This window comes from Carcharodon carcharias, chromosome 12 (genome assembly GCF_017639515.1).
Source record: "Carcharodon carcharias isolate sCarCar2 chromosome 12, sCarCar2.pri, whole genome shotgun sequence".
In the NCBI taxonomy this organism is placed as follows: Eukaryota; Metazoa; Chordata; class Chondrichthyes; order Lamniformes; family Lamnidae; genus Carcharodon; species Carcharodon carcharias.
Genome location: NC_054478.1, coordinates 109,734,987 through 109,747,696, shown reverse-complemented (window position 1 = coordinate 109,747,696; position 12,710 = coordinate 109,734,987). Strand labels below are relative to the sequence as shown.

Here is a 12,710-nt window from a genome sequence, read left to right as displayed (position 1 = left end):
AGGGAAAGGAGCTAGCTGTTTGGCGGGTATTTGATAAGTGGGTAAGTTCTATTCTATCCCTAATGTTTAAAATAGTACCCAATTTGATGGTAAAGTTAATAAAATATATAAGATAGCAACATAAATAACTGATTAAGTAATTATTTAAAGCACACTAAGGAGGGCAGGACAGGTGATGTGTTAAGGCTGCAGCATTTGGGAGCTCTTGGATAACATTATGATCCAGGGCAATGTTTGCACTTTGAGGAACTTTGGCTCAGAGTCATTGAGCTGAAAGCTGAGCTGCAGACTCTGTGACATACCAGGGAGAGGGAAATTTACCTGGAAGCTTTATACCAGGAGGCAGTCACACTATTTAGGATAGGGTCTTTTGATTTGGTCAGTGGCCAGGGACAGGAGGGTGTGACTGTGAGTAGACAGGTCAGGGGACCCAGAGTGCAGGAGTGTGAGCCTCTGCGATTGTCCAACAGGTTTAAGGTTCTCTCGGCTTGTTTGGATGAGAATGGGGGCTGCAGAGTGGATAAGCAAACTGACTATGGCACTGTGGTTCAGGAAGCCATCCAAGTTGGGGGAGCAAAAAGGAATGTAGTGGTAGTAGGGGACAGTATAGTAATGGAGGTTGACAATGTTCTCTGTAGCAAAGAGAGAGAGTCAAGACAGCTTTGTTGCCTGCTCGGTGCCAGGTTTTGGAACATCTGCTCAGGGCTGGAGAGGAACCTGCAGTAGGAGGGGGAGGATCCAATGGTCATGGTCCATTTAGGTACCAACGACATAGGCAGGATGAGGAAGGAGGCTCTGCATAGTCAGTTTGATGAGCTAAGCACCAAATTAAGAAGCAGAACCTCAAAGGTAACAATTTCTGAATTACCTGAGCCACGTGCAAATTGGCATAGGACAAATAAGGTTAGAGAAATGATGCATGGTTCAAAGACTGGTGTGGGAGAAGCGGGTTTTGGTTTGTGGGGCACTGGCACCAGTATTGGGGAAAGTGGGATCTGTATCATTGGGACAGTCTACACGTGAACACTGAAGAGGCTGGTGTCCTCGAGCTGCCTAACTAGGGCAGTAGAGGGGGTTTTAAACTGAATAGTGGGGGCAAGGAATCCAATTTGGCAAGATGTGGTAAACCAAAGAGTAGAAGCAAGGCAAGAGAGACAGCTATTAAAATGGGATATGACAAACAGACTGTGACAGGAAGGGGCAGAGAGGGCAAATCTAAGAGTAAATTGGCAGATAAAGCAAGACACTCCAAAAATAATAAAAGGACAAAACTGAAGGCTCTGTATCTTAACGCATGTAGCAGTCAAAACAAAACAGATGAAAAGATAGCGCAAATAGAAATAAATAAGTACGATCTGATAGCCATTACAGAGACATGGCTACAGGATGACGTAAATTGCGACCTAAATGTGGAATGGTACGTGACGTTTAGGAAGAACAGGAAGTTAGGAAAAAGTGGAGGGGTGGCTCTGTTAATTAATGATGGTATTAGCACATCAGAGGGGGATGACCTAAGTTCAGGAAACCAGTATGTAGAAGTGGTTTGGGTTGAGATGAGGAATGATTAAGGCAAGCAGTCACTTGTGGGAATGTTGTACAGGCTCCCTAATTGTGCCAACCTGGTAGGACAGAGTATAAAAGAAGAGATAATGGGAACTTGCTAGAAAGATACAGCAATAATTATTGGGAATTTTAATCTGCATATAGACTGGAAAAATCAGATGGGCAAAGATAACATAGATGAGTTAATAGAATGTTTTCGGAATAGTTTCTTAGAACAGCTTGTTCTGGAGCCAACCAGAGAGCAGGTTATACTAGACCTTTTATTGAGCAACAAGATAGGATTAATAATTTCCTAAGGAAGGTATCCCTAGGTAGCAGTGATCATAATATGCTTGAATTTTCCATTCATTTTGAGGGAGAAACGAGTGTGTCCAAGGCTAGTATTTTAAAGTTAAAGGTAATTATGAGGGCATGAAAGCAGAGCCAGCTGAAGTGAACTGGCAAATGAGGTTAACGGATAGACCAACAGAGGTTCAGTGGCAGACATTTAAAGGGATATTTCAGAATACACAATGTATATATTCCAATGAGAAAAAAAACTTCCAAGGGGAGGACCCACCATCTGTGGTTAACTAAAAAAGTTAAAGACAGTATCAAACTTAAAGAAAAACCATATAATTATGCAAAGATGTGTGGTAGGTCAGAAGATTGGAAAGAATATAAACAACAGCAAAAAATGACAATATTAATAAGGAGAGAAAAATTAGAATGAGAGAAAGCTAGCTAGTAATATAAAGATGGATAGTAAGAGCTTCAATAGATATTTAAATAAGAAAATAGTTAACCAATTGAGTGTTGGTCCTATAGAGAGTCTGTCTGGGGAATTGACAATGGTAAGTAGGGAGATGGCGGATGAATCAAACAGGCATTTTGCTTCGGTCTTTACTATAGTGGACAAAAAAAACACCCCGGAAATAGTTGTAAATCAGGAAATGGAAGGGAGGGAGGAACACTGGAAAATTGCAGTCACCAGGGAAGTGGTGTTGAGCAAATTGTTGGGGCTGCAGGCTGACAAATCCCCAGGGACGGATGGACTTCACCCTAAGGTTTTGAAAGAATTGGCTAGTGAGATAGTTGATGCACTGGTTTTAATTTTCCAAAATTCCCTGGATTCGGGCAAGGTTCCATTAGATTGGAAAATTGCAAATATAACTCCTTTATTCTAAAAGGGAAAACAGAAAGCAGGAAACTATAGGCCAGTTGGCCCAATATCTGTCATAGGGAAAATTTTAGAAGCTAGTAATAAAGATGTTAAAGCACTGCACTTAGAAAAAATCAAGGTAATCAGGCAGAGTCAACATGGTTTTGTAAAAGGGAAATCATGTTTAACCAATTTATTGGAGTTCTTTGAAGGAGGCACATGTGTTGTGGATAAAGGGGGACCAGCAGATGCACTGTATTTAAATTTCCAGAAGGCATTTGAGAAAGTGCTACATCAAAGGTTATTGCAGAAAAATAAAAGCTCATGGTGTGAGGGCAACATATTGGCATGGATAGAAGATTGGCTAGCTAACAGGAAGCAGAGTTGGCATAAATGGGTCTTTTTCCGGTTGGCAGGATATGACGAGTGGTGTGCTACGGGGATCAGTGCTGGGACGTCAACTTGTTACAATTTACATAAATAACTTGGATGAAGGGACTGAAGGAATGGTTGCTAAATTTGCTGCTGACACTAAGATAGGTAGGAAAGTAAATTGTGAAGAGAATGTAAGGAGGCTACAATGTCACATAGGTTAAGTGAGTGGGCAAAGATCTGGCAAATGGAGTATAATGTGGGCAAATGTGAAATCATTTATTTTGGCAGGAAGAATAAAAAAAGAAGCTTAATATCTAAATGGAGAGAGGATTCGGAGGGATCTGGGTGTCCCAATGCATGAATCACAAAAGGTTAATATGCAGATATGGCAAGTAATTAGGAAAGCTAATAGAATGTATTCATTTATTGCGAGGGCAACTGATTACAAAAACAGGGAGGTTATGCTTCATTTGTATAGGGCATTGGTGAGACCACATCTGGAGTATTGTGTACAGTACTGGTCTCCTTATTTAATGAAAGATATGAATGCGGTAGAAGCAGTTCAGAGAAGGTTAAATAGACTAATACCAGGAATCAAAAACAAAAATACCTGGAAAAACTCAGCAGGTCTGGCAGCAGCTGTGGAGAGGAGCACAATTAACGTTTTGAGTCTGAATGACCCTTCAACAGAACTAAGTAAAAATAGAAGAGAGGTGAAATATAAGCTAGTTTGGGGGGTGGGGGGGGGCACAAGTAGAGCTGGATAGAGGGCCAGTGATAGGTGGAGATTGTCCTTTTGTCTGTGACATCTTTTGGCAAAGAGGTGTTGAAGGTGGTGATACTATCTGAGGAATGTGCTAATTAGGGGTAGAAAGCAAGACAAGCAAGGTACAGATAGCCCTAGTGTGGGTGGGGTGAAGGAATCAAAAAAGGCTAAAAGGTAGAGATAAAACAATGAATGGAAATTCATTTAAAAATAATGGAAATAGGTGGGAAAAGAAAAATCCAAATAAATTATTGGGGAAAAAAGTGGGGAGGAAATCGGAAAGGGTGTGGGGATGGAGGAGAGAGTTCATGATCTAAAATTGTTGAACTCAATATTCAGTCCGGAAGGCAGTAAAGTGCCTAGTCGGAAGATGAGGTGCTGTTCCTCCAGTTTGCGTTGAGCTTCACTGGAGCAATGCAGCAGGCCAAGGACGGACATGTGGGCATGAGAGCAGGGTGGAGTGTTGAAATGACAAGTGACAGGGAGGTCTGGGTAATGCTTGCGGACAGACCGAAGGTGTTCTGCAAAGCGGTCACCCAGTCTGCGTTTGGTCTCTCCAATGTAGAGGAAACCGCATTGGGAGCAACGAATGCAGTAGACTAAATTGAGGGAAGTGCAATTGAAATGCTGCTTCACTTGAAAGGAGTGTTTGGGCCCTTCGACGGTGAGGAGAGGGGAAGTGAAGGGGCAGGTGTTGCACCTTCTGCGGTTGCATGGGAAGGTGCCTTGGGAGGGGGTTGAGGTGTAGGGGGTGATGGAGGAGTGGACCAGGGTGTCCCGTAGGGAACGATCCCTGTGGAATGCCGCCAGGGGGGCTGAAGGGAAGATGTGTTTGGTGGTGGCATCATGCTGGAGTTGGCGGAAATGGCGGAGGATGATCCTTTGAATGCAGAGGTGGTGGGGTGATAAGTGAGGACAAGGGGTTATGAGGAAAGGCTGGACAGGTTAGGCTTGTATCCACTGGAACCTAGAAGAGTAAGAGGTGACTTACTTGAAACCTTTAAAATCCTGAGGGGTCTTGACAGGGTGGATGTGGAGAGGGTGTTCCTCTTGTGGGAGAATTTAGAACTAGAAGTCACTATTTAAAAAGAAAAAGGGGTTGCTCATTTAAGACAGAGATGAGTTTTTTTTTCTGAGGAACTCTCTTCCTCAAAAGGCAGTGGAAGCAGAGTCTTTGAATAATTTTAGGGCAGAGCTAGATAGATTCTTGATTAACAAGGGGGTGACAGGTTATTGGAGGTAGGCAGGAACGTGGGGTTGAGGTTACATTCAGATCAGCCATGACCCTATTGAATGGCAGCAGCCTCGAAGGCCCAAGTGGCCTACTCCTCCTAATTCGTATGTTCAAATGTTTTGTTCCAGTTGGTATTCATAACATGAAGATGATTTTGAGGTAATTAATTTGATCAGTTTTCTATTTCTGAATTGCAAGAAAATTCTAAGTCAAATTTCATCAATTGGAGGGGATGTTTTATTTTTATTGTTTGTACATTGTATTTGCTACATGGTCAATGTCATTGTTGACCATCCCTAGTTACCCTGGGAAGGTGAGTGTCATGGGCCATCACCTTGAACTGTTGTGTTGATTGTAGTGATTAGCCCCCACCGTGGTGTTAAGGATTTCTAGAATTTTGATCCAACGATTATGTCCAATTCAGACGGTGTGAGACTCACAGGAGAATTCAGAGCTTATGGCGTTTCCATGATATAACTGTTATTTTTAGTGGTAGAGGATGCAGCGCGGTGTGTTCAGTTGATGTGACACTGGTGGGTTTCTGCTGTGTGGCCACCTAGGTCAGTTTTTTAAAATTCATTCATGGGGTGTGGGTGTCGCTGGCTCAGCCAGCATTTATCGCCCATCCCTAATTGCCTTTGAGAAGGTGGTGTTGAGCTGCCTTCTTGAATCGCTGCAGTCCATGTGGTGTAGGTACACCCACAGTGTGTCAAGTGATACCCCTTGCCCACACTCAGCAAAAATTATTAACACTGATCCCTCCTTCAGAAAATTCACTGTTAATGTTTATTAACATCAATATTACTTTGAATAAGATATGGCTTTATTTTCCTGAGCTAAAATATGTATCTATGGAACAAAAAAACTCAAACTGACTTCAGGTCAACAATTGTTCCAGTGAAGCATGTAATACTTGTATAAGCTAAAGTCAAACAAAGGCCCAGATCTTGTTGAAAAAAATAACAGCTTCTAAACAACACACCATTATTAATGTGAAAATCACCGAGTGACTTATAGTGAGAAAGATACACCCCATAAATTTTGAATTGCTACAAGTTACTGACTGATTTGTATTGCTCCATCATTGGGTTTGTGAAAACAGCATCTTGCCCTTAATTTTTGCCAAATTGCTGGATTTGGCCATTAATTACCCATGAAACACAACAGAAAGTTTTGTCTAGTAATTAGCAGCATAAGTACTCTTTTAACAATGTAATCAACCTCCCTTATGCAGAAAGTGAACAGTTAAGTCTGAACACTCATTCCTTTAAGTTATGAATTGTTGATTTTCAAAATGTCAAATTTTTTAATGAAAAAAAATTCCTACTTTTCCTTTTTCTCATCTCTCTGAATTCGATCTTTCTTACTATCTCAGAACTTAGTTTGACATTGAATTCACCTACTCTAAATCCCCTCCTCGACCCTTCTCTGTTTATTCCTCAATCATAAACCTCTTTGGTTAAATTGATGAACTGCTTGTCCCACTGTTCATCAAGGTCCTAGACACCCTGTTGCTCTTGCTGTGCCGTTATAAGCTTACACTTCCGAGCAGCTTTGTAGCCAAAACATTTTTATGCTGAAGGAACAAGTCTTAACTAACCGGGCATGTGGGACCTGCCCAGCTCCAGAAAATTCTGGGCTGATTATTCATATCAAATGTAATTATGCAATTTATTAGCCTGAAGTCAAAACAAAGGCCTTTGTTCTATCTGTTCTTGTTTGCTGCGTGGTTTGTATATTCAGTTTCTCCCCCTCTAAAGTTTTCACAAAAGTTCCTCTGTTCCACATACTGAGTGCTTGCTAAACTTTAACAGGAAATTGTGGAATGCCATACTGTGCATTTTTGCAAAAGAACTGGTTACGTCAGTGCTAACGTTAGACTTGTTAGGACAGAAGTGGAAATATGTGAAGCTCACAGCAGTTTGGCTATTTGTTGCAATTGGTAAATTCCTTGTGTGTGAGGAGCTTTTTTGCTGTCCAGCACCAGAGCTTTAGCTGAGATGACAACTAAGTGGGACAGGCCATCTCCATAGCCTCTGCCAATGCTGCCCTTCAGCCATCCAAAGTGTTGGAAGTGAAACCTGCCGTCTTTTCCCCTCCCCTCCTCCCTTATTCCATTAGGACACTTAGCTTCCTCCTGTTGTTGATCGTAATTTTTTTATTCATTCATGGGATATGGGCATTGCTGGCTAGGGCAGTATTCATTGTCCATCCTTAATTTCCCTTGAGAAGGTGGTGGTGAGCTGCCTTCTTGAACCACTACAATCCATGTGGTGTAAGTACATCCACAATGCTGTTAGGAAGGGAGTTCCAGGATTTTGACCCAGCGACAATGAAGGAACGGCGTTATATTTCCAAGTCAGGATGGTGAGTGGCTTGGATGGGAACTTGCAGGTGGTGGTGTTCTCATGGGTCTGCTGCCCTTGTCCTTCTGGATAGCATTGGTTGTGGGTTTGGAAGGTGCTGTCTAGGGAGCCTTGGTGAGTTTCTGCAGTGCATCTTGAGGATGGTACACACTGCTGCCACTGTTCGTCAGTGATGGAGCAGCTGAGTGTTTGTGGAAAATAATAACCCAGATGAGATTGATGTCTGGGAAAACCAAATGGGTTGGCAGGAAAGGCTTAGGTTTAAATCAGGCCCCTCTCTCAATGTTCAAGTGTAATCCAACTATTACTAAACCAGTAACTCAAGACAAAAGGCTGTGGGAAAAGATAATAAGCTTAGAAGTGAAATTTATCATAGTCAGAATTGCATTTGATAGCCTAGTGCCTCTTCTGAGCTTTATTAGACAAATCAGCAATTTGAAATTTAACATGAATGTTCATGAATTGATGTTTAAATGTAAAATTCCTTTTACACTTACAGGATGAGTGTGCTGCCGGGACAACCGGCAACTGTACTTCTGCCAAAACTGGAGTTGGACAGAATGAATCCATGCTAATTTGTACAACTGATGTTTTGAAACAAAAGATCTCCATATAGCCTATGCTGGATCCGTCCTGGAAGTGCTTAATTCTGTGCAAAACAAGGAAACTTATTTGAGTTCCTTGCCATGGGGTGTATGGTGGAGGGTTGATGGGAAATCGCTCCCAAAAAACTAAATGTATACCAGTTGGAGATGGTTCACTGCAGTGTGTGCAGTCTGTCTGGTTTTGAGGATCATATGTACTTCCCTGACTTTGGCAACTATGTGCACAGAAGTAATTTAGGGCAGCATAGTGTAAATGTTTGCAATTCATTCTCAGCACCCTACATAAGTCCACCATATATCTTTGGTTCAGATTAAATTGTAAGTAGCTCAAGGAAATCATGGCTATTATTTCCTTGTGTTATTTATTTTGCTTTTGAGATGTTTGTGGTTGTATGATAAACTAAGTTAAGTTGTGACTAGGTTTTTGAAATATATGTAACAATTATACTTGGGTTCAATTACATTGTACTCAATTTTTGTTAAACTGAAAGTCATACATTGAAGATTTGTGTGACCCCATGGATAGTGTGAATTAGCGTTTGAGACTACTTCAGTTTAAGGAGAAACTAAAAGTTTACTGAAAATCTTCTGTTTAATGATGAAAGCATAGCATAGTTTACTAAGTTAAAACTAATTCAGTAAGATATCTATTACATCGTAGGTTTCATTTACATTGCAACTATAACTTCTGTGCAACATAAATTCACTTCACACCAGGCTAAGAAGTTACAATGTAAATCCAGAGACAGGGCTAAACTCGACTCTGGATTTCCAGTACAACTTTAACATCAATGTGAAATAAAAGTACTTTGCACTGATGCTACAATTAGTGTAATCATAACCTTAAGAAGGGGCTTTTCAGTAATGCATTGTATTCTGGGTGAATATTACCTATCTGTCTCCAGCATTGTTGACTGGGTTTCAAAAAGCCTATTTGTTGCAGTAAATCAATCTTGTGCCTTTACTTTTACAGTTGCGAAGCGATCACTGAAGAGCAACATCATAAAGATCACCGCTTCATGGTTGTGCAATTGAAATATCATTGAAACTGGAACACTGAACTTACAAGCATAAGGGATCATGGCAAGCAGAGGAGCTTCTAGACCAAATGGTCTAGGCCAGACAAAGATCTGTCAGTTCAAACTGGTTCTACTAGGAGATATGGCAGTGGGGAAATCGAGCTTAGTTCTGCGTTTTGTCAAAGGCCAGTTTGATGAATTCCAAGAGACAACAATTGGTGGTAAGTGTTCTTTTAAAGTATGCAGTATTTGATGCAGGTTAGTTACACTTGTTTGAGATGTACCTTGGCCTTTGCAGAGCATGTTGTCACATTCTGACCAGATCTGAGATTGGGGAACCAGTAGGAAAATCAAAAACTGCTATTCCTTTGAGAGATGTCAAAGGGATGGACCTGCCCTTCATTATAGTGTGGAAATAAGAATGACAAGTGCAATAATCATGGATTAGTGCAAAAACACAGATTTATAACTTTAGACTAAAGTGACAGTATTTCTGGTAGTTTTGGTACAGGCTTGTTAATATTTTTGTAGAACTTAGAAAATTGGAATAAAGCCTCAGGAAAAGTAACAAAAGTTAGGAGTGCATTGAAATTCCAGCTGAATTCCCAACTTCAATCATTTTCCAAGCGTGGTTGAGGAAAATGAACTAAAAGTAGAGTAGGTGGTAGCATAGTGATACTGTCACTGGACTACTGTTCCAGAGACCCAGGGTAATGCTCTGGGGACTGGGGTTCGAATCCCACCATGTCAGATGGTGAAATTTGAATTCAATAATTTGGAATTAAAAGTCACTTTAGGAAATCTGCCCTCCTTGCTTAACCTGGCCTACATGTGACTCCAGACCCAACAGCAATGTGGTTGATTCTTACATGGTCTCTGAAAGGCAATTAGGGATGGACAGTTAGCAATGCCCACATCCCATGAATGAATTAAAAAAACAACTGGGAAAATGGGCGAGAGCATTTTCTGCTTCAGTCACATCCAATAGCAACAGTGATGTTGGTGTTACGGTTCATTCAGGGAATCAGAGTGGCTGTGGCAACATGCACTTTTACATATAATCTGGAGCTATGGATAGTGATGGTAGAAGCTCCAATTTATTTCCATCACATGCCTGATTAGGAATCTCTCCCATTCTTACCATGGGCATGGGCAAGGATTTTCAGATTGATACTCACCCTGTTTTGTCATGTTATGAGTGCACCTTTCTTGGCTAGCAGGTACTGAGGTGGGACCAGGAGCTTTTGGCTCTGAGGCAGGGATGCTACCCACTGTACCCCAAGATCTCTCTAATAGCAACGATAAGAGTCCAATCCATGTCAGAAGGGATCAACTATGTATTTTGAAAGGCTTATATAAGAAATCATTTCTCCTATTGTTTGCAGTAGCAATGTCCAAGATCATTTTGGTAAGCTGGCCCTGGATGTATTCAGTGATATTGGCAGTTCCTTCAATCAGACTACTTTACATTGCCCTTGACTACTGCAGGACATGCACTATTGAGCATGTTTGGGGAACTAGGGCAAATCTTTTTTTTTCTAATGCTAATGACATTGGATGAGTGCTTTGGAATAGAAGCATACCATGATTATGTTAGGGAGTTAAATTATTAAGCATGAGAAGTGAAATATCCTCAGTAATGGCCATCTACCCTTATCTTTCCTCTTCCTCACCCATCTCCTAAAAAACTTCCTGGACCAGCATGAGTAAAGATAGCCATCATTTGGATTAATGGATCATAGTCTTCAACTATGAATATCAGAGAGCTTTTATTTTCTCAATATATGAATTTTAAATTCAAATTAACATCAACCAAGACAGAATATGCAAGGTACTGCCAATGATGAAAACAAATCCTAAGATAAATTAGGAACTAGTGATTAGGTTACTCCAAGGTTAGGTTTAAAAAATGAGAAGATTAAAAGTGGGAAGGAAAATCTGAGGAGAATAATGAGCGGTATTAATTTATTCCTGTATGTTTAGATGCTAGAGCTGCAGTTACTTTTACTGGTCCCCAGTGGTTGAATAACAAAAATAGTGAAAATGCTATATTGTTGTCAGGAAAGAGCTCTTGTCTTTATGATGTTGAGGTTTAATAACTAGGTGTCCTCTTTTTACTAACAATCCCATTTGACAAAGATCTTTCAACTAAACACGTAGTTTACAGTATAAAACTGTAGAGTTGTCTAGAAAGAGGGAGAGGAGAAGAGTTGAATAGTTTCAAAAGAGGAAGAGATGAATTGATAAAGACAATGGTGATAGCATGGAAGATAGTGGGAAAATCAGTCTTTTCTTGGGCAACCATCTATTTTGGGCCTTGCAACAGTCATTAAAAAACCCCTTCTCTTCACCCAGGTAGCTGAATGTTCTGTTCTCCAAATAGTTTTATGCAATTGTTGACTTTGTCCCAACCCACTGGAACATGTGCCCTTAAAATAACGGCATTCCCTCAGTATTGCACAAGAATGCCAATTTGGATTGTGTTTTAAGGACTTGCTATGGGGCTTAAACCTACAACCTTCAGGTTAGCAGACAAGCACTGTCAACTGAACCAAGTTGACACGAAAGAGATTGTCATTTATTCCTCAATTAAGACCAAGTAGGTTAGGAAATTTCTATCATCTCTTGGGAGATTGTGTTGCAACTAGGATGAATCTTCAACATCTTAGTGGTACTATACAACACTGCATTGTGCTGCAGGTGCCTAGTTGATCATATGGGATTGTGACAGTATTGATCCAGAACCCCACCAAGTTGCACTGTGTTATAGAATGTAGGTTTGCATTTGCAGCCTGACAGAGGGAAAACAAATGCTGTTTTTGAGCTGGGTAAACAAGCTGTAAGACATAGAAACAAAAAAACTGCGGATGCTGGAAATCCAAACCAAAAACCGAATTACCTGGAAATACTCAGCAGGTCTGGCAGCATCGACGGAGAAGAAAAGAGTTGACGTTTCGAGTCTTCATGACCCTTCGACACAACTTCAAGTTCTGTCGAAGGGTCATGAGGACTCGAAACGTCAACTCTTTTCTTCTCCGCCGATGCTGCCAGACCTGCTGAGTTTTTCCAGGTAATTCTGGTTTTGTTTTTGTTGTGTAAGCTGTAAGACATGTTTGTTTGACTGCATAAAATTCATCCAACTTTTCATTTTTGTTTTGCAGCTGCTTTTCTTGCTCAGTCAGTCTGTCTGGATGACACAACAGTGAAATTTGAGATTTGGGATACTGCTGGTCAGGAACGTTACCACAGTTTAGCACCAATGTATTACAGGGGAGCCCAAGCTGCCATTGTGGTTTTTGATATCACAAAACAGGTAACAGTGGTTATTGAAGTTTAACCCCTAATATTTCCTGGAAGGAGTAGTGCTGTTTCAAAGTTTTAAAATATGTGCTGTCAGAACTTCAGTAAGGGAGTTTCACATCCACCAACAAGGTAACATGAGTAACAGTTCCTATTTAAGTGTATAGTAGGTAAGATTTAGCTATGTCCTGGAGTGCCAGTTATCTGTGTTTAGAACATAAGAAATAGGAACAAGAGTAGACCATTCAGTCCCTTGAGCCTACTCTGCCAATTAATAAGACCATTGCTGATCATCTTGTGTTTCGATTTCCATATTCCCATCTACCCCCGATAACCTTTGA

General features: G+C 40.8%; 1 protein-coding gene across 2 annotated transcripts in view; it reads left to right on the top strand.

Annotated features, from left to right (window-relative positions):
* The window catches only part of rab5b (RAB5B, member RAS oncogene family), a 72,568-nt gene that overhangs the window by 33,189 nt on the left and 26,669 nt on the right, over positions 1 to 12,710 (top strand). For both annotated transcript variants that reach the window (XM_041200571.1, XM_041200572.1), the window contains 2 exons: positions 9,024 to 9,290; positions 12,231 to 12,382. In XM_041200571.1, coding sequence (XP_041056505.1) covers positions 9,131 to 9,290; positions 12,231 to 12,382 — 312 coding nt within the window. In that variant the 5' untranslated portion in view covers positions 9,024 to 9,130. The remainder of the gene's footprint in view (positions 1 to 9,023; positions 9,291 to 12,230; positions 12,383 to 12,710) is intronic.